Genomic DNA, 27,644 nt, shown 5'->3' on the forward strand with positions numbered 1-27,644 from the left:
CTGTTGTTAACCTTAGTCACATCAGTAAATCTGAGTTCTGATCCATGAATAACTTGACATATAAGTAGCTTCAGTGCATAACTGTTTTGAGTATTGGAGCTGTATTTTGACTGTGTCTTAATTTAATAACAGCATAGTCTGGCTGCTATAACCAGCAGGAAGGTAGAAAGAAATGAGAACAATAATAGAAATGGTATTTTTAAGTTAAGCACTTAAGTGATGTGTTCAACTAGAGTTTCTGGAGACAGATTCCTCCCCAGAGGCAGAGGGCGATGCGGATCTGCCTCAAAGACGTGCCTTTCCCCAAGTTTGCAGGAGTTCCCCGTAGATTTGAGAGGTTATTCCAGTTTCCTTCTCTGACTGCATGGCCGAACAAAGCAGAGAGACAGACAATAGTGCTTCGTGGTTAAGCTGGGCTGATTCGTGCTTGACCTACATGAGAGAAATTTCTGGTATCTCCTTGCTTCCTGAACAGAGTCATACAGTCTCTGATAGAAACATATGTATTAAAATAAGAAAAGAACTGTAACAAAACTTTAGTGGTAGCATTGCTTCTGTTAAACAGACAACACCTTGTTGTCAAAAAGCATTTCCATTCTTAATAGAGCTATGTTAAGGGGAAATGTATATGGGGCTTTCCTGAAATAGATATGTATTAAGGAAGTCTCTTGCTTTATTATTAGTTTTGGTTCTGAAAGCACTGTGGTAAGACTGAAAAATTCTGTATACAGGAGCAACTAAACAAGGAGTGTGTATCAGTGATGTGATCTTGCAAATGTGGGGTTTGTTGTTTTTTTTTCTTCCAAAACATGCCTCTCTTGCCTGCAGGCTATTATTTTGGTCTTCAGATGGTACAGTTTCCAGCATACACCGAGTGTCTCTCAGTGGAAGTGATGTGAGAAATGTTTTAAGAACCACAGAAAAAATAAAGGCTGTCTCACTAGATTTGGTTGACACAAGGCTCTACTGGATCCAACATGACCATGGGAAAGAGATTTCCCATATTGGATCATGTGACTATGATGGCGGAGCTGCTCGTTTGCTCAAAAATTCTGTCCGGTAAGTTTTCCTCAGCTGGTCAGAAATAAAACACTCATTTCCCGGGGATGAAGTTAAGCTCTCTTCCTCATTCTCCCTTTCATTTTATCAGTTCATAACACAATAAGGAGTATAAAGTGTAGTGCAAATGGCCTGTAACTATAAATCTAAAACTACTGATAGGAAAATGGAAAAAAGTCACTGTTGTAAGGATAATACTGCCACTCAGTACTCTCCATCTTCCAAGCTTTTAGCAAATAACAACTACTTAATCCTTAGAAATCCTCTCTGAGTGTTTATTAGTGACCTTTTTCTGCAGATAGAGAAGCCAAAAGCAGAGATTAAATGATTTGTCCAAGGTCACAGTGGGTGAGCTCAGGTGTCTGAGCTGTATTCAAGAGACTGAGCTAGATCAGGTCTTTCCTATCCTCCTCTAAACCTGTTGTCCTCCTTAGCTGCTGGGCGGGGAGGCTCAGGCCTGTGCTCAGGCTCTCCAGCAAGCATCCGCAGATGTGGTGAAAACTGCCCTATGCAACAGACTTGTTCCCCTCTGCTCCCCGGTGCCGGGGCTAAGCATGGCTGAGGGGGCTGTTAGACCCATGTGCTTTTGGGTGCCTTTAATATTTGGCCTTCATGCTTTGTAGAGGTACAGATGCTCCATGGTGGGCATGTTTTCAGTGAGGTGCTCAGGAAAAGGTTACCCTATATCACTGCAGTTTCTGTCAATATGGCTGGATCAGCATATGCGTAATAGGGATTGCCAACTGCAAAATGAGAAAAATACATGGTTTTGCTGGCCTGCTGATTTAAATATGCAGCACACCATTTGCATATGACAAACACAAAGCTGGTTTCTCCCTACATTGCCAGCTGTCACGTTGGATTTTCCCTTACCCTTTTGCCCTTTCTCCCTCAAGTTGGCTGGTGTTCACTAGGGCATCAACACTTTCCCTTTGAGCCTGGATGATATGGATTCTCCTTTTTCCACCTGGAATGTGTACCAGAAAGTGGAGGCCAAAAATCCCTCTTTATGTATTTTTTCTGCTTTCCCTCTCATTTAAAACTCTGGGCCCTTTTGTGGTTCCTGCTGGCTACTATAACTGACCAGTGAATGGAAACTAAATTCCTGCGATAGGAGAAGCAGTAAGATGGATTTTAGAAACGCCCTACTCCTACCCCTCCATCTCCATCCTGATTTCCTGGGACAATCAGAAGCGTCAGAGCAGGCACTGGAAATTGGGAAATGGGCGAACTTATGTGGCCTACATCCTTCAACAAAGCAAGTGTGCGTTTTAGTTGCTGGGTTCTCCAGAAGCAGGGTGACACGTAGGCTTTCTCTGTCAATTGAATCAGTCCTGAACAACAGCTCATATAACCTGTGAGAAATGCAGGTTATCCATTTTGCATCTATTTCTTGCAAATCTGCAGGATTCTGGGTGCTGGATTATTTGGGAATGTCTCTGGGACCTCATCTGATTCTCATATGTATAAGACAATATAAGATATGTATAAGAATACAAAGAAAGGTTATTTACAGTGAACTTGTGTCGTGGTTTAACCCCAGCCGGCAATTAAGCACCACGTAGCCGCTTGCTCACTCCCCCCACAGTGGGATGGGGGAGAGAATCAGAAAAAAGTAAAACTCGTGGGTTGAGATAAAGACAGTTTACTAGGACAGAAAAGGAAGGGAAAATAATAATAATAATACTAATACTAATAATAACAGAATGTACAAAACAAGTGATGCACAATACAATTGCTGACCACTCGCTGACCCATGCCCAGCCATTCCCCGAGCCACAGCGCCCCCTGGCCCACTCCCCCCAGTTTATATACTGGACATGATGTCATATAGTATGGAATATCCCTTTGGCTCATTTGGGTCAGCTGTCCTCGCTGTGTCCCCTCCCAGCTTCTTGTGCACTCCCAGCCTCCTCTGGCAGGGCAGTATGAGAAGCTGAAAAGTTCTTGACTTAGCATAAACACTGCTTAGCAACAACTAAAAGATCAGTGTGTTATCAACATTATTCTCATCCTAAATCTGAAACACAGCACTATACCAGCTACTAGGAAGAAAATTAACTTTATTCCAGCTGAAACCAGGACAACTTGACTGAACTAGATGCTCAGAAAATGTATAAGTGAGTAAATATATAGGGATCAAGTAATGTGTTACTTTGTGTTACCTTCTCTTTGTTGTAGACATCAATTGCTTGGTATGTCTCTCTTCGCTGAGCACCTGTACTATTCAGAGTTGAAATCTGGTATGATATGGAGAGCCAACAAGTATACTGGAAAAGTTGTAGTCACAATTAGCCTGAAGCCATCATTTTTTCCACCAGTGGAGATAAAAGTGGTACATCCATTTAAACAGCCAGGTGCAAGAACAGATTCTCAGGATTTCGGTAAGTAAACTGTAATGATACAGTTGTATGTGTAAGAATAATAATGTCATACAGTCTGATTTTTCACAGTAGTAGTTTTCTTCGGCAAAATTCCAGGCCTCAGTGAAGTCAATGAAAAAGTTTCCTTTAACTTCAGTGATCCACAGTTCCACTTGGTGTGTGTAACTCCAGCTGGAGTATCAGGCTGGAAGTGTGCTGAGCATGAACTGCTCGTTTCATTAATCTGAATACACATGCAGATAAATGTGATTTTCTCCTTCTCCTCCCTTTGTTTACACAAAGATGTTTTTATACTTTCCTGCTAAATGCACAAAGCATACAGCTTTTTAATCCTCCATGTAGATTATCTTCATCAAATGTCTGCTCCCTCCTGGAAGTTTTATTCTAGTGTGCATCTAAACACCTCTGATTACTATGGCACTAAAGGATTTTAAGTGCATAATGTGTCCTACAAGTGATACTGTGGATGTCTCAGCTTTGCTGTGAAATGGCTGGATTAAGAGTCAGCCTGTTTTAGACAGGCTTGAAGTTGACATAATAACTATGAAATAAGAGCCTTGGGTCTCTTTAATTGATATCAGTTGCAGCCTACAGTATGAGGTGGTTATGTCATTGCCTTTCACTGTGGATCAGAAAATGAAGGCAGTTGACTACGGATAGCTCACCCTCCTCGAGGATTCCCACTGAGGCAGTAGGAAGTGGGGGGTGTCCAGGGGAAATAATGTCTTGTTCTCTGATCTCTGGAAAGCAAACATAGAGTATTCTTGCTTTAATGGAATAGCTCTTGTCACCAGTTTTGCTTGGATACAAACAACTGAGCAAAAAACATAGAGGCATTTGTGTGTCGAGCAATGGCTGCAGAACTCCCAAGGGAAGATGGCCATGGGTTCCCAGAGGTATAGGTGGTATAAAGACATGAGGAGAAAGTAGTGTTTGTTTGTATGAGCAAAAATGAAACTGTAAATATCTCTCTTGAACCATTTCTAAATCTCTACTATAAAATAGGCTTTGTCTTTCTTCATGCCAACCAACAGCTTTATATGGTACCATGCTGTCTCTCCTTCCTGAAGCCTGATCTGAGTGGGAAAATCAAAATCTTCAAGGGAACTTTCCCCTTCAAATGCTTTGTTTGCAGTGCAAAGAGCTGTTGAGATGCAGAATAGAAAGTGTTCTTGGAAATCAAGCTTATACTTGTAAACACAGGGAGCCTCCATTCAGAGACAATACCTGTTCTGTGCTTCCTTTGAGGAAAACAGTCATCCTGGCAAATGAAAGCACTTTTTTCAACTGACATGTGTGGTGCTCTCACACAGAGTAACTAGGGAAGGATACGTCTGTGGTGCAGACAGTGGCATGTCCACACATCTCAGGGTTGTTACAATGAGATTTGGAAGGTCTCATGAGGCCTCCGTGGGTGTCTGTCACCGTGTCTGCATACGCATGAAGATGGAGAGGAAGAAACAATGACCAAGAAAGGTAGCTCATGATAGTGGTCTCTTGAACCTCAGGGGCTATTGGTTGTGTTACTTATGTCATCTCCACAAGAGTGTGTAGCATAATTTAATTGACTATGGGCACTTAGCTTTTATTCTTCTCTCAGAAGATTAACGCCACTTCTTCCACCAGAACATGCTGCTTTCTGGTGTTTCTCTTTCCACTGGAAAGAGGGTTTCCCCACCCTTATTAATAAATAAACTACCAGTGTTTTTATATGCCTTGCAGTATATACCCTTATATTTCCAACATGTTTAGTAAATTTTTGCATGACAGTAAGTCCTGTCAGCGGTAGGCCTTTTTTTTCATTCCAAATACCTCCTTGTAAAAATGTCTGGGAAGTGATGGAGCAGAAAGAAGCTTAACAGGCTGAATCCAGATGAACCTTTTGGACTTTGCATGTATGTTGCTTGACTTATCCAGTGCAAGACATGGGATGAAAGGAGGACTAATGAGCCTGGAGTAAAAATGAGATTTATAGCTGATCTTAAAACAGAGAAACCTGGAGATAAAAGCATGCCTAGACTAATTGGATGCTCTGTACAAGCTAAGAAAGTGTATGTTGCAACGTAGTGTCAGCTGTGAATTATCAGGCCCTCTTTAAAGCAGATAGCAAGTGAGTTCCTTCAGATGAAAAGGGAACTGACGAGAAGTGCTCAACTGACATGATTTGATTTTTTTACTGGAATTTGGATTATTTACTTTACTACTTAAATTCCTCATGTCCCCTCTTCCCTTTCTCTTTCAAAAGACTTTCCCGGATTGGTCAGGGCCAATAAGTACAGAGAAGAGCATTAATTCAGCTACGGGTTTGCTATAACCCCACACGACAACTTTAGTACTGCAGTATCTGGAAGATGGCCTCTAATTTACCTCAACTCTCTTTGACAGCTAACCCTCGATTTGATGACAGTATGTGTATTTATAAGTGCCTGCTGGAATGTTCTTCACACTTTTATTAATGGCTCATAAAATATCTTAATTACCTTAAAATCTCAAAGACTGCCTCTGGAATTTTTTAAAGTATCTTCTCTGACAGATTAATGATATTCAGTAGACTCAGGATATTTTTTTGGAGGAATTATGTTGTGTTTCTTTCCAGTGTAAGATACCAGCATCAGGCTATTATCTGAGAACACCCATTTCCATATAAGAGAGGTGATGGGAGGGGAAAAAAACCACAAAAACCAAACAAACTAGAAAGTATGGTTCATAAAGGTTGTTCTTCCAGAAAAGATTACCTTAAAAACTTTGTGATTCATAATTTAGTCACCATTCACTTTAAGTTTTGAAATGTGATTTTTTATTTTTTTTTTTACATATTGATTTGGCAATATCGAGTGCTAATAATTATTCAGTTAAAAAAGAATACCTTCTTGAGATTGCCCAGATGGCAAAATTATTGCTTCTGTTACTTCTCCTGTAATTCCCAGGTGTCTTAGGTCTCATTAGACCAATAATGGTACAAGCAAGGGGCAAAAAACCAGCACCAGTGATAAGCATAAGATGCAGCCTTGAATGTGGTCTTGTTTCTGTTTTGTATTGGTTTGTGTTTGCAGGTACTTGCACTTTTCTCATTCTAATGAGTTCTGTATTTGAAGATTAGACACTCCACTACTGTATGTTCCTGATTCAGTTGCAGGAGGGACAAAGATTAACGGTCCAATTCAAAACTAGTTCTACAAAAAGAGAGGCTCAACTAAAACTGTGTAAAATTCAAGTCTCTCAAAAGCTAACATGCTTAATAACATAGATAATATCCATCTAGTCATCCAGTTATCCTTTCTCATTTAGTGATACAACTTTTGTTAGAGAAGAATTAATCAGTTTGACGCAAATAAGTGCAATGTTGATGATTTCACCCAAGCTGAAGTGTCTGTCTGGGAAATTATTTCAGTCTTTTATAGATGTGATCTGTCATTCCACCAAAAGGCCAGCGTTTTCTCTGTTGTGGCTAGCAGAAGACTAAATGTCAAACTTAAGTATTATGCTGCTTTCCATCTCTTGGAATTTAGAGGGTGAATTGGAAATAGCACAAGAAAATTGTTCACGTACACATTTCTTTGCCTGTATGAGCCCATGATTTCTTATGTGTTACACAGACAGCACAGGGCAAAGACAGCGTTGTGTGTGGGTGGCTGCATACCCACAGTATTCAGTAGCAGCAGTTCAGCTATTCTTAGCTTGGGAAAGGGGCAAGCAACCCCAGAAGAAGATTAGGGAGATTAAAACAAAAATAATAGTTTGGGAGACAAAAATAAAACCGTGAGTGTTGCATATCTGCGAAAGCACCAGCTCTAAGGGATAGCTGAGCACAGACAGGAGGCTCTGCAAATCGTTCCCATGAAAAAGGATGCCTGAATAGCTGTTTGCCTTTTTCTGTGAAGCAGGAGAAGTAGGAAGGCTTCTGGGGATCTGTTGGGTACTTTTTTCTGCTTCCTTTGAAGAAACTTCAAGCATATCTTGTTGGACATCAGGAACATTCTGAGTTTTAAATATGAGTTCAAGATTTGTCACACTTGTATTTCTCATAGTCGGAAACCAGGATCCACTCCAGTACAAAGATTCTCTAGGCTGTGCTAATACTTTTTGTTCAAATGAAACGTATGGTTATTATGATCTGTCCAGCTATTTTTTTGTTAAATAATGTGAGACTTGAGCACTGCTTTGTGCTAATAATTTTCAGTCTTCGTATGCTTTCCCTCTCTTTTTATCTCTCTCCTCTCTCTTTTTCTGTGTGTGCTCTCTCTCTGTCGCTCTCTTCTTTCTGAGTGTTTTACAGAGCCCGGTAACATATAATACTGTGCAGGACTGGTGGCATATGAGCCCTTCTACACAGGGTTTTCCCTTTTGTAGTGACTGTAGGTATGCACCCAAACCAAACCATCCCCTACTTCAGGCTCTCTCTAGATCTGCTTGTGCTGACACGGAGCTAGAAATGATCATTTGCACAGACCTACTCTTAGTCTTCCACGTACTTTTGGTTTTATAGTGACTTTTTGGCCTCAATTTACCAGTAGAAAATAACAGAAGCTATTTTCTATTAATAAGTTAATTAGTTAATAATTAAAATATTAATTCTATTAATAATTAATAAGAAGTTCCTCTGGTTGAGCAAGTGGCTGTTGAGAAGGACACATCACTGAGCATCTTTGCTCAAAATAGTTTCTCCTTGAAGGTTGATATGGTAAGAACTCCATTACATTTACACTATATTTGTTCTTCCAGAAAAAGGAACCTGTGATTTGAACAAAGAAAAGTGCAGAAGAAGAATCTGCAGGCCAGATTCAAGGACTCATCGGTGTAAATGTTCTAGTGGCTTTATTTTAAGTCGAAATAAACAGTTTTGTGAAGGTAATACATGAATCTCCCATCAGCTTTAGTCATCAGATGAAAAAATTCTTCTGTTCTTTTACTTTACTCATATCTTGAGTATGAAAAAACACTCTGAGGTCTTAAAAATTGCAGTTGTGCCATTTCAGTTTTGTGTTCTTCCAGGTTCTGAAATAGTCTAAAAGGAGAACTATGAAAGTGTCACAAGTGCTATTCTTTTAAGAAATTTTGGTCTTAGCCTGGGTAGTTAAAGGAGCTTCAGATAAGTAGACATGCTTATGGGTTTATTTTTAAATAAAAATTAAAACAGATATATCACCAAAGGTGAAACATTGAAAAATCCTGCAACAAGATGGCTGTCTTAAATCCCACTTTCAAAAAAGACACAAATTCTTAACATGCTTCTAAATGTTTTAATCTGGATTGTTTTAATAAAAATCTAACATTGCTATTAATAATAGTTAACATATCACTTTTAGAAGCATCTTTTTCACTACACGACCAGATTTGAAAAGACATAAAGGTATCAAAATTCCGAGCTTACAGGATTTACAGACCTGCCTGAGCAGCAGCCATCCAGTTCTCAGGAAATTCACCAGGATTGCTTTCTGAATTTCAACTTCTAAACCACTTCGGTGTTTTGAGAATTTTGCTTAAGTCATGTTGGAGCTAAATTTTTTAAAAAAATTTTTGTCTGAAGAAAGTGTCTAATGTAAATTTTTTGGGTACACACGGGATTTAACAGGCACTGGAATCTGTATGGGAAGGTGTACTTTTGAAAGTCCTCTAGGCACCTATGCTGGACAAATGCAGCCTGAGTAGGTTTTGCTAGAAGGTTTGTAAAGCTTACTTGAATAAGGTCTGCAAACTTGCTTTTTTATCATTTATTAGGACCAACACATTTTTGTAAAATGAACCACAAAAAAAGGTACTTCTTGAAGACTGTTAGTTTCTTTCATCAATTTAATTCCCTGACACTGGTTGATGACGTTATTCTGACACAGCAAGTGCTTCTTTTGGCAGATATCAATGAATGTGGCTTCTGGAATCATGGCTGTACTTTGGGCTGTGTGAACATCCCTGGTTCCTATTACTGCACCTGCCCGAAAGGTTTTGTTCTGCTGCCTGATAGGAAAACATGTCATGGTAAGTAGCAGTAATACATAAATGCTTTGAGTATCGTATTGGAGAGAGTCCTCATTTAACACTGGAACCGCTGAAAGTTTTGTGTGTTGCATTGCTCGCTTCCAATCCCTTATTATGTAAGTAGGATCAGCTTAAACTGAGTGAACCAAATTCAGATGTCATGTTTAAAGAAGTGTAAGTTACACGTGAGTAATCAAGTGTGAGCCTCTTCAGGAGCAAAAAAAAAAAAGAGTCCGGTCTCCAGAGAGACCTCTTTGCTCAGATTAGGCTCTGTGACACATTCCAGGTGGATAAGCAGTTATATCTTTTTAAATGTGGTCTCTGAATTTGGCTCATTCTGGCTATCCTGCATAAGAATTTGCACAGTCTCTGAATGAGCAGCTTACAGCGTCATCTTTTTTCTCTTCAGATCACGGTTGATAGCATTGCTAATGTGCATGGCATTAATGAAATTAAATGCATGTGCATCTGTTTATAACAAATAAGACACACAAAAGTACTCATAAAGTTGTTTATTCTGGGGATTTGCTGCACCTGTGGGTCTTTTTTTTCTTTTATCAATTAAATTGTGTATAAGAAGTATGCCTGAGAGAACTTACCCATATAACATAGGTATGTAAAGCAGGAAGCTCTCTGAAGCTGGATAAATGTGAATAAACTAAATGCACAGAACACAGAGAAATGGAGGGAAAAAACAAAGACCTGTCTGTCAGTAAGCTTCAAGGACCATATTTTAGTCACAGTAAGAGTCAGAGGTGAAGGTTTTTTGTCTCCCTTTATGCAGCACTGTGTATATTCAGCCTACAAATGAATTAAGCCTTTCCAAAGTAAGTCTAGAATATAAAATGTGAAATGCATCCAAGTTTTGAGGTCTTGGGATATTCCTAGTCACTTTTCTGTTTCATAATGAAGTGAAACTTAGGCATAGACAAAGGTACTTCTACCTTGTTTCCATGGAAATAAAACATTGGGGTATGCTCCAAGTAGAAGTGCCAGTGCACACCAATAAGTTCAGTCTGGATCATGGCAGGATCAGGACCTAGGGTAGATTAAATATCACTATTAGAGAGTAAATGTAGCCATAGAGTCTAACAGATTCTAGCAGTCAGTCTATCTATTTTAGACCTCCAAGAGTCACTTCTCCCTCTCTGTTAAGAGGGAGCCAAGAGCAGGATGCAGTGACCCAAACGTGGGGGTCCAGGGTGTGTGTGATAGCTGCAGAAGGCAGCCAGATGTGACAGAAGACCTATGGGAAACCTGCAGCCAGAGGCTGTTGGGAGGTGGGATATCCTTTTGTGTCCAAAACAACACTGAGACACTGTGCAACTCAGTCCTACTCTGGATGACTAGCTTGAACTATATGCCTACATTTTGAGTGGCTCAAATTAGATAGAAAATAATGTTTTTCTAACACAGGCTAGGGATGCAGCATGGACAGTATAACTCCTTAACTACTGCAGCACAAGGCAGATATGTCACCAACTACGCAACTTGAGAGAGAGAGAAAGAGAGAGAGATGCAAGGTGAGAAGTCCACATGCTGACCAGACATTTTGATGCTTTGTCCTCCAAGTCCTTTACGAAGCTCTTCATCTAAAGCCACAAGCTCTGGTCAGAAACAAACACGAGATCAGTTTCTTGGCCCTCTTCACTGTGCTTAAGGGGTTAGATTAATCCAGTCCAGAGTGCAGTTGCCCTGGAGAAGCAATATTTGCAACAGCTATGCACCATTTAAGCCAGTATATGCAGCTGATTCAAAGAAGCAGCTGTGGGAAACTTGCATTAGTTCCAGTCTTCCAGCGGGTGTTGTCATATGGCACTAGAATTGGCATAAAGAGATGCAGCACTGCAATACAGAAGGTGGAAGGAGCATATCCTGTGAAATTGCATTAAACAAATACTCAAAAAACTGTTGGCACTCCAACAATTATAATGGAAAGTAAAGGAAAGCTATTGCCAGGTCCTCAGATGGTTTTGCCCCTACAGCTGCAAAAATTGCCACTAAGGAACATAGCTTTATTTCTGGAAGGTTTATCTCCTGTTTTCATTGATTCTAGCTCTGTTACCCTTGGAGTTGTAGGAAAGTAGTTTTTCCTTGTTCTCTTTGTGTTTTATACTTATTCTTTCAGTATAACTTCTTTGTAGTTTTCAAAACCTGATCTATTTTTGATGAAATGTAAAAAAGAAAGTTTTCTAAATTATTTCTATTTTGATAACATGTCTTCATACAATTTTGGAAAATTTAAAGCTGATCAGTATAATGGCTTCAGGACCCAGCAATTTTGGTGTTCTCCTTTGCTATAATTAGGAGAGGGTGGGGGAAAAAAATTTTGGAAAAAACAGAAACAAACCCCAGAAAGACCACAGTAGTGTTGTACTCTCAACATCACACTTTTATTTTTTTCTTTTTTCTTTCTTTTTTTCTTTTTCTTTTGCTATTTAAGAAAGTGTTAACATCTCTTTTGAAGGGCTTAGTAAAAATTTTTATCATCGTTTAAGATTTTTTTTCCTCTTTAAATTACTGTAGAGCTAATTTCCTGTACAAGTAATGACACCGAATGTAGCCATGGTTGCCTTCAAACATCTAAAGGGCCTGTTTGCTTTTGTCCTGAAGGATCTGTACTCAAAATGGATGGCAAAGCATGCACGGGTAAGTAACATTTTTTCTAGCTGTAGTGACTGCCAAACTCTGTTTATTCTTGGCACTGAGAGCCAGAAGTGAATGAAGGCATTTTACACTTATTTTGCACAGCTGTAAATGATTGTACAAGACAGGAGGCAATGGAATGTCAGGCGGTTTGAGTGCTGAGATGAGCAATATTCATCTTCATTTTTTTAATACATATTTCTTAGCAGCAACATCCAATGTTTGCAGGCCAAATTCTTTTGTTGTCAGCACAGATCAAGGCATCTCCCAGATGTTTGTTACAGGAGACATGTAAAATTTGTATTTGAGGGGAAATATAGGGACAAAATTAGGGCTTGGGTGAAACCTGAAGATTACTTTATTGACGTCATGCAACCCAGGTTCAGAGTCACTCTAACTTACAGCAATTTCATCTGATTACCCACAAATGGAATTTTTGCAGTCAGAATATTTGAAGCTGCTACACCTACTAATCTGTCATTCCCCATTCCAGCAAGCTTTCCAAATTCAGGCGACTGTAGCTTTTCAACTGTATCTTTTCAGTCTTAGGGATCAAGATAGCTCCATTAACGCCAGACTTACACCTTGAAAAATCCCCTTCCCGTTTTACATCCCTTACATATTGTGGACTATACTGTATACATAGATTCAGTCAGTGTTGCTGTTTTGCTAGGGACACTCCACTGAATAAGCTCAGGTTGGCATTGCGGCTATAACCATTGTACAGCCCCAAGAAGAAAGAATAGTTTCTTTTTGTGTGAAATCTTGGTTTGTTAGAAAGTATCAATTCACCATCCTAGCCTAGTTAACTTCTGTGGAGAGAATGGCATTAACTTGCTGTTTCTTTGCATGGAGTGCAAAGTCTGATAAAATTTGTTACTCTTGTAGATGTGATGAGATTTGCATGGGAGAAAGAGTTCTCTGAAATAATGAACACATGGAAGCCCTCTTCATATATCTCACCCCCCCACTCCCCTGTCCCATGTTGTGAATTTTCAGGAAAAACTCTGGAAGAAGTTACCACTAATTTGCTTTCACTTCACTAGACTTCTGCTTTCAGCAGAAGGCCTTTCAGTAAATCTATCAGTCACTGAGATGCTTTGCACTGTAGAAATCCTAAGCAGAGTGAATCGTTCTCTTGCTCATACCTCTGATTTTGTTGTATTTTTTTTCTTGGAATGGCAAAGTTAAATTTTTCAAATGCTCTGTTTAAGGTTGTACATCTCCAGATAATGGTGGCTGTAGTCAGATATGTTCTTCTTTAAGCCCGTCCTCCTGGGAGTGTGCTTGTTATCCTGGATACAAGCTTCAGCGAGACAGAAAGCACTGCACTGCTATAGGTCGGTATCTTGGTATGCCTGTATATTTCTGCCAATAAAAGCAAAAACATTTTAGAGTCCTTTAAAGTGGATTGCATAACTGGGATTCATTTATGTACTGGTTTTAGGTTACTTTGTGACACTTGGGAAGTATTAGTTTTTTGGAAAAATAACCTATTGTGGAAATATACCAGAACAAGCACCAGTATATGGTTCAGTCTCCCTCACAGAAGATTCAGTCTATTATCTAACTTCTGCATCTCACTCTGGGCTCCTGTACTGCGGAGGTCTATCTGCAGCATTCAGGTTTTTGTGCCTTCATATTAGAGTGGGTGTAGTTCCTGCCCGGTGTTACAGAATTGGGGTTGAGGTGTCTACATTTGGAGAACAGGGCAGAGAACAGTCTGTTGAAGGACCTTCCCTACAAGGGTATTTCTCCCCCACGGGCTCCAGGAAGCCCAGGTATTTGATGTGCATGTTTGGATTCCAGACCCTTCTGTTTCTTCTGAGAAAAGGGCAGACCCTGGTGAGCAGCAAGGTATAAGCAATTGCATGAGAGAGAGGAGGAAGGAGAAGTTTGTGATTTGTTTCAGGAATAAAGGAAAAGCTTTATTTTTTGGAGGACAGCATGTTTCTTGCTTTTACTGTGAAAGGCTTCTCATGTGCAAAAGTCAAGTGTTCTGGCATTTGTGGTGATGCTGTGAAATGCAGAGGGAAGATTGTCTTGAGGCTAAGTCACTCAGTATGAAGTGCAGCGGGGCTAGTGACTGCCTTTATCACAAATTTTGAGGCTGATCTTGGGCAAGGCTGCTGATGCCCAAGATGCTGAAAACCTATATTCACGTTTATCTCTGATTTCTGAGGCAAGTGGAATGTAGGACAAAGGCCTTCATTTCTTTGTGCTTCTATTCCTCATTTTGTCTTCTACCATTACTTACTTACAATGTTAGCTAGGTAGTAATGCAGGCTAGAGACCACTTTGAACCTAGTGGAATGAACATATGTGAAAATTTTCATCAACAGGTCCTAAGCCATTTTTGTTATTTGCAAATGGCCAAGATATCCGCCAGATCAGTTTTGATGGAACAGATTATGCAAGTTTACTTGACTGGCAGATGGGAATAGTCTTAGCACTGGACTCTGACCCGGTGGAAAATAAGGTAAGGCATTAAAAATGAGAGGATTTTGAAGTGTTGCAAGGACAAATGGATTGGGCTTTCATGTGCCTTAACCTTTCTGCTCTCAGTGATCCAGATTACACATTGTGCTGCTCGTTGTTCTGTTGCCTGTCCAGGAGCACAACTGGTACAGGATGCCAAACACTAGTTGAAGAGTTTCATCTTTTACTTACCGATTGAATGTGCTTTGTACATTGACATGGCTAATTCACAGAGAATTTGGATTTCTAAATTCACTTCAGGCATGATTTCAATTTCAAAGAACTTTTGTGTGATTGATAGTTTTTTCCCTTAAGATTTCAGTACTGTTTTCTGGAAATATATTGTGGGTTTTTTTCCACTGGGTAGCTGTAAAAGCAACAGTATTTTTTTTTTTCTGTCCAGCTACATCCCACAATCCCTACTAAATGTAGGAGTAATCTTAACAAGAATTACTTCCCATGTCCTGACATTATTGAACAAAACTGCTGAACACTCGCTGGGTTTATTGCTCTTACGAAATGTATTCCTCCTATTACAAGATATTGCTGTTGGAAACGGGAGTCTTCTCTGCATAAAGAGCTGTTTGTGTGGCCGCATCCCAGTGCCCTACTCCTTGCCTGCAGAGTTGGGAAGAATAGGAGTTCAGCTGTGCTTTGCTAAACCTTCTGTGGCAGATAGTTATTTTTTCCCATGATGAGACTTAGTTACACTGTAAAAGCGTTGTTACAAAAAGATAGTGGATGGTACAGTGGAGGCTGATGAGGAGCTCAGTTAAGTTGCTGGAAACATCTCAAGGCCTGGACGGACACAGCTAAACAAATGCAAATGTTACCAGATCTGTGTTACAGGAGGATCGTTTCAGGCGCTGCTGGAACATCGCCACTTGCTCCTGAAATAGGGCCCTGCTGGGGAGCTAGCAGTTGTTCTGTGCTGTGCTGAATGTAAATCAGCTGCGCCGGTGACACTGGGTGCGCACTCTTGTTCCGCTTCTGTAGGGAGCTCTGCACGACGGCGGGGTCGGCAGCGCGGAGGTGGGGTGACACGCGGTGGGCCAGCCAGGCTGCGGCAGTCTGGTCCTGGCGGCACAGAACTGAGGTGCAAGGTGAATTAGCTCAGCATCGCTCTGTGCTCCCATGGTAATTGAATTAGCTGCTTTAATGCTAGAGGCCTCCCTCCTTCTTTCTTTGGCCTCATGGTTAGCGTCAAAACAAAGTTATTTGCTTTGTTGTTACCATTTGCGAAGAAAGCCTCAGCATTGCTTTGCATATGGTCCTGCCATACAGTGTTTGGCTCCCTCTGGATATCAAATACAAGACAAATTTTTTTTCCTCATCCTTGGAAAATACAAACCTAGTTTCCCCACCAGCAGAGAACCTTTATTGTGACCCAAAACTGAGAAGCCTCTTCTGGAAATGTTAGAACCTTACAGAATAAACACCTGATAAAAAATTAAGATGAGTGCAGGCTGAAAGAGGAAAAAAATAGAAGCAAATTATATAACTCCTTTTCCCTTCCCAGCTCCTTGACACACATACACTAGAACTCTCTTCTCCCTGCTCCCCCCTTTTTAAAATGAGCAGCCAGTGAAATGATAACATGCTTCTTTTTGCCTGCTCCTACTTTTGCTTCCTCAACTGTGCTTCATGTGAGGTAGCTGCTCCCTGAAACAAAACCACAGGATATTCAGAGGGCTGTATATAGGGCAACCAGGACTTACAGCTAAGCACAAGCTGCCTGTAGAAGTCATCCTGGTTGAAGGATAAGTGCCTTTTTATTTGATCAGGGATCACAGGTTGCCTATGCAGCTTTTTGTGAATAAGCAGTTCAGGGAACTTTCAAGAAGAAAAAGTTATTTCAGAAGTGGAACTATTAGACAAGGGAAATAGAGCAGAAAGTGAGATGGGAACTAATAACACCTCATCTGTTATTTCTTCACAGATTTACTTTGCCCACACCGCCTTGAAATGGCTAGAAAGAGCTAATCTGGATGGCTCAAATCGTGAAAAAGTTATTCATGAAGCTATAGATACACCCGAAGGCCTTGCTGTGGACTGGATTAACCGTAAATTGTATTGGACAGACAGAGGGTACATGCTCCACAGTGCATTTATGTTGAAGCATGCCATAAAATATTTGGAATAAATGACTGGTGATACAGAAATAGCTGAGATATCACTCTAAATTCAGTAACGCTTCACATTCTGATTGGGTAGCTGTAATCTCAAGTATATACAGTTGGAAGGTTCTTTAAAACTGAAATGCTGGAAGTTCACTTTGAGCTGCTATTGTATTTTTATCTTTGTCTTTCCAAGAAGCAAGGGTTTGGACTCAGTGGCAAGGAATCTAAAGCATGTACTGCATATACACATATATGTATGTGCACACGCGCATGTGAATATATATGTATACACTCGTATTTATATACATATACTGCATGGGTGTATATATAGGTATATCTTTATATATATATAAAAAAATAATGAGTATTACTGCACTGAGTACATCTTGGGCAGAAGTCAGCGTTGTTGACAGCTAGAATCATGCCCCTTTAAGCTAATGGAGAGTCTTTGTCAATTATCTCTGATAAAAGAGGAATGACCACTGGCAGAAAATATGATTTCACATTTCAGCTGATACCTAACCTTACATGCAGAGAGAAACAAAATTGACCTTTGGTGAAAAGGCAGCGTCAGATCAGGACACATAATGAATACTCCTTGAAGAGCAGTCATGATGTTTCAGTATGACCCATAATTTATTAGTCAATAAAAAGTGGTTTTGAATGTCCAGATCACCCTCCTTCTCCCTTTTAAATATGCTGCTAGTCCACTTCCTTGCTATTAGGTACAATCTTGTCTACACAATTGTGCTCCTGTATAAATACACCAGTGTTTCTTGTGAAATGGGAAATTGTGGTGCTCGTCTCTGTAAGATCAGAGTCAAGGGTGAAGCTGTGAATTTGTATCTGCCACTTCCTTCTCACTCACTGCATTAACCTGTTTGTATTCCACATTTGCATGAATATATTTCTCCTTCCATCTTTCTGTGGCCTTTCTTTGCAGGTTCAGATAGGCATGGAAGGCTGTAGGCTTGCTTTCAGGTAGAGGCTGATATTTGTTTGGCAAGGTGAAGTTTGTAGCAATAAGTACAGTTTTCTGGAAAAAACTCAGATTGGGAGACTGGCAATGTAGATTCTATACTTGACTGTCATAGATTTTATGAGTGATCATAAGGACCTTAGCTTCATTTTTTCCTGTAAAATAGATATAATATATAAAATGCTTGGTGACTTCTGGATGAAAAATGCTATGTAAAAGTACTATTTAAAAAAATTCTTTATACATTTGATAATGCCATTCAGTTAGGAGCTTGTTTTCCTCCTGACTCCCTTTAAAGCTAACATTTATCTATTAGTGATCATACTTCCAACTCATTATTTGCCCAAAAAAGGAGAACTTCATGTCTCCTGCAGAGCAGCAATTATTTTATCATCATGCCCTGGACCTGTAATGAGGCTGTAACATGAATTACTTGTTGATAAAACAACCAGACGTCCCACATAAGCAGGATTATTTCCTGTCATTGTAAAGTTATTTATTACAGGTTTGTGCTAAATTGAAGCAATGCAAAAACTTAGTATGTTCTGCCTGAGAAGGTAATTAAAAAATAGCAGTGAGGACCTAACAGTGCCATGTGTGTTGCAGGAAGGCATGCATCGAAAGGAGCAATCTGAATGGAATGCAAAGAAAAATGATCATCTGGGAGGATATCTCCCAGCCCCGAGGGATTGCCATTCACCCATTTGCTAAGTAAGCAGTGATCAACACGGTTAATCATGTAATACTTGGGGAGGCTTTTTAAAAATGAGCATGCCAGCCTTGCCCTTTTGGCAGTCAAATAGTGCATTAGTCTCATGTTAGGATAGTCATTGCCTTGCAGAGTTGTGTGAACTGCAATGTTTTATTGCTGGGTTTCTTTTGTGAGTTGGGACGTGTTCATTTCTCATATAGATTTACAAAAATGCCAGAAGCGTTAAAGATATTGTATGCAGTTTCAGCTAAAGAAAACCATGAGCAACTGAAGTCACCCTGGCAGTTGTAAGCACCACACTACAAACTCTGATGGTTCCATATCTATTAGTGCGAAGAAGGTAGTCACTTTCAACCAATGGTGCTTACAAAGGATTTTTTTGGCCATATTTCAGTTTCTGAGGAAACCAAACCAAATCTACTGATGTGGAGATTCATTGATTTAAATGCACCTTTAATCTTCTTATCTAGCGCTGAGATGATCACAGGAGTTTTGGATGTTTAAATTCTTGATGAAATTCTGGCTGTTTTAATCAATGGCAAAGCCCCATGGATTTCAGTCAATATGCCTGTAGTAGGATGATTTTAAATCTGTTGATTTTTTTTTTTTTTTTTTTGGATGCTCATATCCTGCTATAACTAAGTAGTGATGAATGAAGGAATTAAGCCAGGTTGGCGAGGGTGTTTTGTTAGCTTCACTCTGGACATAAAAGACCTGAAAGAATCTTTCAGTAGAGGTTGAACGCAATAGAGACATTTTGCAGGAAAACTTTTAAGAACAGGTAGGTTCAGGGAGATTGTTTATTAGAATTATTGGTAGAGACAAAGGCAACAAGGGGAAAGGGAGTGGAAACATCACTAAAACCTTCCTTATCGGAAAGTTAATGGTGAAAGGAGGAACAGACATTATAGCAATGTCCATAATTGTAAAGTCAGTATTAAAGAGGGATCTGAGACACAATTAAGGCTATTGAAAATACTGCTCCCTGCATTGGCTACAGCAAAACTGCTCATATAAATAAAGCTAAGTGAATCTGTGGGTTATTTCAGTAAACCTGACAGAGGCAGCTGATGCCTGGGAAGACTGGAGTCCAAACTTCAGAAGTAATTTGTGGTTTTGGCTATCCCCATTTTGAGCTGCCATCCAGCGCTGTCTGTTCATTGAAAAACAGTAAGCACTCAGTGAGTAACACTCAGGACTCTAGAGGGAGACCCTGAGAATCATGATTTTATTAAAAGAAGAAAAGAGGCTGGGCCTGATACCGGTTTATTTTTTAAAAACAAAATAACCTGAGGACTCTTACTTGCTTTCTTTGGGTGGTGGGTAATTTTGATTCCATTTGTGCATTGTTACACCCTTGTTTAGACAAGGGGCTGGCTAATGCATCATCTTCTGTTGTCTGGGTTTGCTAAACCGCTGTCAGCAGTCACGTGGAAAATGCAAAAAGCGGTTATGAAGAGTTGGCAGTTAGCATTGGCGGGAGTTGTTTTTCAAAGGTTTTGTGCCAAAGAACAGAGTGGGGATTCTGCATAAGTCCCGGTGTAATCGCCTGGAGTCTTATGGCAAGTGTGAAATGATCAGCAGCCAATATATTTGCTTGAAGCGTGCACTTTTTCTCATGTACCTCAGGCCTGTATTGCTCTTATCTGATCTTTCTGCTTTGAAAGAACTCCATGGAGAGGAGGACAAACATTTACTTACTGACATCCTGTATGCATTTTGTTTTCCAAAGGAGATTATTCTGGACTGACATGGGAGTCAATCCCCGGATTGACAGCTCTTCATTAGAAGGCATCGATCGCCAGGTTATAGCCAGCACTGGTCTGGTGTGGCCCAGTGGAATAGCTCTTGACTACTTAGCCGACAAGGTGTACTGGTGTGATACTAAGCAGTCAGTGGTTGAGAGCGCAAACCTGGATGGTTCTGGTCGTCGAATTCTTGCACAGAATGATGTAGGTGAGGCTTTGGGGTTGATAATTACCTACTGCTGCTTGTCAATATGCGTGTGTATCTGCATATGTGCATGTGAATTACTGGCCAGCGGCTGTGCTGTATATCCTATGCAACTCTGTGTTGAGGTTAATGGCATCACTTAGTTCTTCATTCTGTTACCCACTTGAGTTTTATTAATTCATTTTAGCAAAAGAACACTTTTCTAACACTCTTTGCTTTCACTAATCAGCTACTTTGCATTGTAGAGAGAACTTCTCTGCCTTCACAGAAAAATGAAAAGAAGGAAAAAGTTAAAAATGTGGTTTGCTTGTTCCATGCATGGCTGCTTAGCGTAATTCAGGTTTTGCTGTGTTTATTACACCAGTGAGCTATATTGACGTAAGCTGGAAGAGAATTAATCTTGACCGTTAAGGTCCTTGAGCAACGAACCTGCATCTGCACAGTGTTGAACACTGGGATGATTCTAAATACACAATAGACACTGAATGGAAAAATGATTTCTGCAGTATGCTGGTAGTTGTTGTGGTGGAGATTTCTATTGTTTGACATGTAACTGTGTTGTTCTGGAGCAAGAGAACAGAAGTATTAGCAATGAGGAACTGATGTTGTACCACATCTAAAGTAAATCATGTGTTTAAGAATCTCGTACATGGCAAATTAGTTTCTGGAGAAGACAATTCCCTTTGTGCATGATATCTCTCTGGGGACCATTTTGTAGGTGTGCATACAAAACATGGGCAGAATGAGGACTCTTGGCTCAATACCATGACTGCCATGGGTAAAGACTCTGCGGTTACTCTGTTAAACTGCTGCTGTTCTAGTCTGTGCTCTGGAAAGGCTTGTGTTCATCTCCTAAGCCAGATGCCCTCCCACTTGTTTGAAGGTGAGCAGAGTGAGGTCTTGGAGGGAGCCGTGTTCTCCAGTTCATAAGACATCAAAAGCCCTGAGCAGAGTGACTTCCCAGCATTCCTCTCTTTTCCCATGCTGCGTATGTTTTGCTGTACACTCTGCCTTGCAACTGATCTGCAAAGGAGGACCTTGAAGCCTGTTGGAAGTTTTACTTTGTTTCTCCACAAGCAATGAGACAGTGTCTTACAAGGAGAAAACAAAGGAGAACTAGGAGCGCTGGAGAAACACAGCGTATCGGAAAGGAGGTAGGCTTGGAGCAGTGATATGGCTGTTTGGAGGTAGGAGAAAAGGACATCAACACCTGTATGGGAAGGCGTGAAAGAGATGAAGTGCAGACCTGTAGAGGTCTGAATTTAGAGAGGCAGAGAGACTTGATATCCTGATATTTTACTAATGCTGTTAGTGAGACCAGAATTCAGCTTCTGTTCTTGGACAGCTGTACACTGGAGGACGGGAAGGTGGCATCTCTTCATAGGCGTTCTGCTGTAACATGAATTTTTATCACAGCAGCTCCCTCTAGTGCCCCTGTACTGAGAATTCATTCAGTACGGCATGCAAAATAGGTAAAATTATTTCTGCTCTTCTGCTAACCCCGTTTTCAGCTGTAAGTAGAACAGTCTGTAAGCACCTGTGCAAGGCAGTGAACAACACAATGATTCCTTTTGTTTATGCAATGGGTCGGGTTTGCACTGTTGTGGAAAGGGCTCATGCGATTATTCATTTTTCTGTTCCTGCTATCTCCATTGATGACACTACACTTCTATTTTTAATCCTTAAGGTATTTATAAGTTAAGAGGTTAAGGAATTGCTGGTCAAAGCGGGGTGGTGTTTGTTGATAGTGCAAGCTGTAGATCCTAAAAATGTGAGTAAATGTTTGGATGGGGACAGTAGCTAGATCTTGGGCTAGTTGCTCAAATTTCATAGAAAGAAAAACTAAGAACCATGCCCAGCGATTAAGCATGGTTCAGTGGAGGCAGTGAAGTGCTAACAGAATAACAATATGCTCTTCAGCTTAACACTTAAGAACACTTAAACAGAGTCTTAGATATTTTTCTTATGTAGGAGTGGTTTTTTTCAGTTTATTTGTGATGTGTATTTAAGATATACCAACACATACTCCTTCTCCAAGGTTCTAATTTATCTGTTGTTTTGCTTGCTTGTTTGCTTGGTTTTGATTTTTTAAATTATTTTTTATTTTTAAAACTAATACCTTTTGGGATCCCAATTTCTTTACTGAAATTAAACATCACCTAATTGAGGTCTACATCAAAAACCAAAAACACAGATCATAAAATCACGTGCCTACAAAGTATACCTTTCAGAGGGGCTCAGACTGCAGTGCTACAAAGTGAGGTGCATATTCAGACTGTGAGTAAGGACTAGGACAAAGCAAACCTGCTTCAGCCAGGAAGCACCCACTCTGAAACCAGGTGGACATCCATGGAAGAACAGTATGTGTTCTCACCTTCCATTGCAAAAAGCTTGCCCAAAGGCTATCTTGAAAACAGGCGATTTCTAAATGTATAGAAAGAATGCATAGTCCCATATGGACTAATGACAATTTTCTATCATGACAGAGATATTAGAAAGAGTCAGAATCATTTTGCAAAGATCTTTATAAGTATGTCTGCCCTTATATATGAAAGTGTCCTTTGGATTCTGAATTGCTGAGCTTCTCTCTGGAAGTCAAACTAGGGATCTGAGTTTTCCTAGTGCAAATAATGTTGTGCTACCAAGGAAAAATTGCCATACTCTGAACTTGCGGTGGAATTTCTCTCACCTACTGTTAGTCATGTAAGTGTTACATGCCTGGTCTAAGCTAGTGTCTGGGTTCCTGTAGTAATCAGTGAAAAGAGAGGAAGCTACCCGGATGATCTATTGCATGCTGTGGTTTGTGTTAGCTGTTACTGTTAGTTAGCTGGCTAACAAGTGACTAACTAGTCACAGCCTACTGCTGCTAGTTGGCTGAAGTGAGGAAAATTAATTGCCCTCTTGAATTTTGTGCTGCGATGAATTGGCTAGTGAATGTCTGTGCATGTTTATATGTACGTGTGGACCACTGTGTTGCACTTGTGTGTACTTTTGGCACTTGCAGAGACCACACACTGGCTTTGGGGTCCTACCATGAGTCAGTGGCTATAGTGTCTGTAGCTACCAGGCTGCCCCGTGCCAGTACACTTATGCAGGACAACACATGCCATGAGCTCCTCTCCTCCCTGTTATGTGAAGACTGCAAAAGGAGCTGTATACCTCAGCAGCTCTGAGATGGGCCGCTTACTGGCAAAGGAGGGAGGTACTCCACTTCTGAAAGGCTGGTCCCAATGCTGCTTCAAGAAATGATGATGTCTGAGGTAGAAGCATCTTGTGAACTTGATCTAGTTGGAGGTCACCAGCAGTATAGAGACTGTACTGAGCCAGGCAAGTGTCATGGCCTCCTCTGCTAAGAGCATAAGTAACATGTGCCCATGGTCTGTCATTCATGGACAGTTATCCTTCCCCATGAGACATCGAAGTGAACAACTGGCTATAGCTATGCCACTGTGTTAGAAGTAGACCTGTATGCAGATACTGCTTTTATTTACATGGTTTCTTGTGTATGTTCTACAGATGTGGAAATGAGAAATCTAATTTCTTTGTAGGCCACCCTTTTGATGTAGCAGTGTTTGAGGATCACCTTTGGTTTTCTGACTGGGCTAGGCCATCACTAATGAGGGTGGACAAGAAGACCGGCCAAAACAGGGTACGTCTTCGAGGCAGCATGCTGAGACCCTCATCAATGGTTGTAGTTCATCCTTTGGCGAAACCAGGTATACTGCAAAAATTAAGCAGCCATTCCCTTCCAGCCTCCTCTTGTTCACTGATATCAGTAGAATAGATGTCCTTGGGGAGAGGATTATCTTCTTAGAAGCAGACTCTTTAAAAGGCCTTGCATAGTCAGACTGGCATTTATTGAAAGCATCATCTGGGCATGTGTTCCAGGAACGCAAACAGATTTTGTATATTTATGATCGTGCCCAAGAATAGATGCTGATCAATTGCCACAAGGCTACTATAGTCTTCTAATTCCTATTTATCCTAGTTTATTAGCACCCCTCACACACATAAATAATAACAAATGACATGGAGAAATATTTTGTAAGATTTATTAGTTTTAGATCAAATAATTTGATTTTCTGTTGGGAACAATCTCCCTGTAAGCAGAAAAAAGTAATTCAGTAGACCAGGATTGAGAGAAGGTAAGCATGGGTTGCCTATGCTCTTGTAATGTTCTTTCAGGGAGTGTTAGGACTCTAAATATTAAAGGAGAAATAATAAAGGAAATTTTTTAAAAAGTGATACATTTATTAGATGGAGAGTATGCGAATCTGCTTTCCTGCCAGAGGCTAGGTGATAATATCTATGCTTTACTATATGCATCTGTTTTTAATTAAAAAAAAAAAATGTTCTAGTTTTTGTCAGTCCTTATTCTTTTTCCAAGTGCTTCAACTCTGCACAGCTAAAAAGAGATGTTGACTGAAGAAGCAGCTTGTTAAGTTGCCTGTTTTTCTGCATTAGGGACAAATCCTTGCCTTCATGAGAATGGAGGCTGTGATCAGATCTGTGAAAACAATTTTGGAGTTGCCCATTGCATGTGCCATCCAGGATTTGGGAAAACTCAAGATGGAAAAACCTGTCGTGCTCTGGATGCTTCCAACACAACAGCAGGTACAATCCTCCAGTTCCAACAAAAACCTTCCCCAAACCCTTGAGGATCCTGACAGATAGCATTGGAAAATATTCACCTTGCTCTATATAATGAATGATGGTTTCTCTGAAGAATGAAAACACTGGGGTGGTGTCCTGGGACAATAACATGTTGTCTGATCATTGTAATTTGTCCCTTGGCATATTAGCAGTAAGAGAGATATGTGCAGTGCCGACAAGTATTGTGAGCGATGAGTTGCATTCCTTGTCTTTTGTATTTGAGAAAACCCACCAGTGAGTGGTCTTAGGAATAATTTGAGGCCAGAAACAGGCTAGTCTGGGAGGATACTGATGTTTACTTTAAAAGGAAACCACCATGATTATTGGAAAGTAGACAAGTGATAGAAAATCAGAAAGTTAGTTCAGTAGATTTAAATAGTCTGTGTCACTTTTTTCTTGTCTTTTTCAGGAAGCGTCTCTGTGCACAAGGAGGTAGTGCCGATGCCAACACCAGAGACCTTACTTCGGAGCACAAAAAGCAGTGGGATATTCAAGGATATGGACAGTGGGGAAAAGCAGAAAATCAGCATTTTGTTGATGGCTGAAATCATGGTATCAGGTAGAGTCTGATGATTGTCTTCCTTCTATTTACTGTGAGGCTCTGAACAGGTTTATAGAACAGAAAGAAATCATAGGCCTTAAAGGAAGAAAGGCTCAATGTCAAGACTGGTGGCATTCATGCTCCTAACCCTCTTATAAGAAGTTGGGTCTATGCAACTATGCCAGGTAGCACTGCTTTTTTGGTTTTTGTCTCCATGTTCCTTCACTATGTCAACAAAACTTGATAATATTATCCAGGTCTAGAGAACAAACATTTCTAATTTGGAACACTTGTGAAAGTCTCTCCCTTAGATTTTATAAATATATTAAGTTCCTCTGAACTTAAATTGCAGTAAACCCATTGAATTCTACATATGTTCAATGACACTAGATCATTAAATTGTACAGTAGGTTTTGCATACAATATTCAGAAATCCTGATACTAAATGACACTTCAACTCCGTCTAGACAAAGACAACAGCCCTAATGATTGTATTGGCTTGTCATCATTAACCCTGGAGAACTACATTTCAAACTTTGACTCTGTGTTCTGGTTTTGTTGTTAGATTTTGTTCAGTTGGTTGGTGGGCTTTTTTTATATACAGTATCTCCTCTGATCTGTCCAAATGCATCTAGTGGTTTTTTTTGTTTTTGTTTATGCTATAGATCAAGATGACTGCACTGCACTAGAATGTGATGTCAATGCACAGTGTATTTTGCTGGAAGATGGTGCTGTGTGCCAGTGTTTGAAAGGATTTACCAGGAAGGGGAAATCATGCTATGGTAATAAAAGACATTAATACAACCTTCTGGAAAACTGTCGATTGGGAGAGAAGAAGAAAATCTGTCTTTTCTCACATTGGCAGCACTGCTGCGTGAGCCATCACAGAAAGGTCAATGGTATTGCTTGTTTTGAAAGGGATGATGAGCAGAGAGCATGTGAGATGAAATGGCTAATTATCACATGCCTTATTTTCCCCTGAGTCATGAGTGTTAATCCTATTAATATTAACAAGCAATAACAGGGATAATAGGAATAAAAGCATAATGTATTTATTTGTAAAAATTGCCTCATTATAAAAGCTCAGTCCATAGACATGATAGCTGATATATAATTTAGAAGTATGTATTAAGGAATCTCTTAAAAATTAGTGTTCCTGATGTAATGTTTATATAAAAGTGCTGCTCTGGTTTCTTTCTAGCAGTAGAAAGAGACTCTAACAATCAGACAACACATTGCTCAGAGTGGTCTTCAAGTTTTTGGACTTGCATACAGCATAAATGGAAACACTTTGTTCTCTCATAAAGGCCAAGACAGGAAGGCATTAGAAACAGAACAATTTACCATTTGGTGGCTAAGCATGAAGACTCACAGGAGTCTATGTTGCTATGAAAAGGAAAAAAAACAATTGGAAGGTGAAATGGGTGTAAATTGTTTTTTTCATTGTGGTACCTTTTTTTTTAAGCTTATGTGTTCTTTCTCAAAACAAAGTTTCTCTCTCAGTAGGGTTTAAGAATACAAGGCTAGTTTTGAATAGGATCATTCCCTCCAAACAGGATTTTTTTTTAAGCAAGTGGTATTTGTGGAACATCTAGGTCTCCAGTTGAAAGTAGCTGGTTGACTGTCTTAGGATCTTTAGAACATCCCCATCAAATTTCATACCAAGAAAAGACCCCAAAGCCCTTCTCCCATTTGCTTCAGATGCACAAATGACAAGTGACAGCATAGTCTGAGGGAGATTCATGACGTAGACATTTCTTTTTATTGATTTACCTGATGGTTTCATGACCCATGTGTCCTGTCTCCTTGTTTTGTCTCACAGATGTTGACGAGTGTGCTGTAAATATGGACCGCTGTAATCGAAATGTGTCAGGCTGTATCAATACGGAAGGGGGCTATGTCTGTAAATGCCTGGAGGGCTACACTGGAGACGGAGTCCATTGCTACGGTATGGGCATGTGTGAGGGCTGTGCTGTGTCTGGAAGGCTAGGGCAGGATGAATGAGCAAGAGACATGTCTTAGGATTTGGGCTAGCCTTGCATCAAACTGTGACGCTGTCAAATGAGCTGTTCTGGTTCTTTTTGAAAAATCTGGTAGGGGTAAGAATGCAGTGGAAGTGGCAGTGGTAGTGCCTCCTCCAGACAGT

General features: G+C 40.2%; 1 protein-coding gene across 1 annotated transcript in view; it reads left to right on the forward strand.

Annotated features, from left to right (window-relative positions):
- The window catches only part of EGF (epidermal growth factor), a 62,544-nt gene that overhangs the window by 17,024 nt on the left and 17,876 nt on the right, over positions 1-27,644 (forward strand). The window contains exons 5-19 of the mRNA XM_050895945.1: positions 829-1,059; positions 3,241-3,443; positions 8,166-8,291; positions 9,294-9,416; positions 11,943-12,065; positions 13,277-13,402; positions 14,405-14,541; positions 16,480-16,628; positions 18,246-18,350; positions 20,084-20,307; positions 23,853-24,020; positions 24,769-24,918; positions 25,367-25,516; positions 26,164-26,280; positions 27,321-27,446. Of these exons, the coding sequence (XP_050751902.1) occupies positions 829-1,059; positions 3,241-3,443; positions 8,166-8,291; positions 9,294-9,416; positions 11,943-12,065; positions 13,277-13,402; positions 14,405-14,541; positions 16,480-16,628; positions 18,246-18,350; positions 20,084-20,307; positions 23,853-24,020; positions 24,769-24,918; positions 25,367-25,516; positions 26,164-26,280; positions 27,321-27,446 (2,258 nt within the window). The remainder of the gene's footprint in view (positions 1-828; positions 1,060-3,240; positions 3,444-8,165; positions 8,292-9,293; positions 9,417-11,942; positions 12,066-13,276; positions 13,403-14,404; positions 14,542-16,479; positions 16,629-18,245; positions 18,351-20,083; positions 20,308-23,852; positions 24,021-24,768; positions 24,919-25,366; positions 25,517-26,163; positions 26,281-27,320; positions 27,447-27,644) is intronic.

Source organism: Gymnogyps californianus, chromosome 4 (genome assembly GCF_018139145.2).
Source record: "Gymnogyps californianus isolate 813 chromosome 4, ASM1813914v2, whole genome shotgun sequence".
Lineage (NCBI taxonomy): Eukaryota > Metazoa > Chordata > Aves > Accipitriformes > Cathartidae > Gymnogyps > Gymnogyps californianus.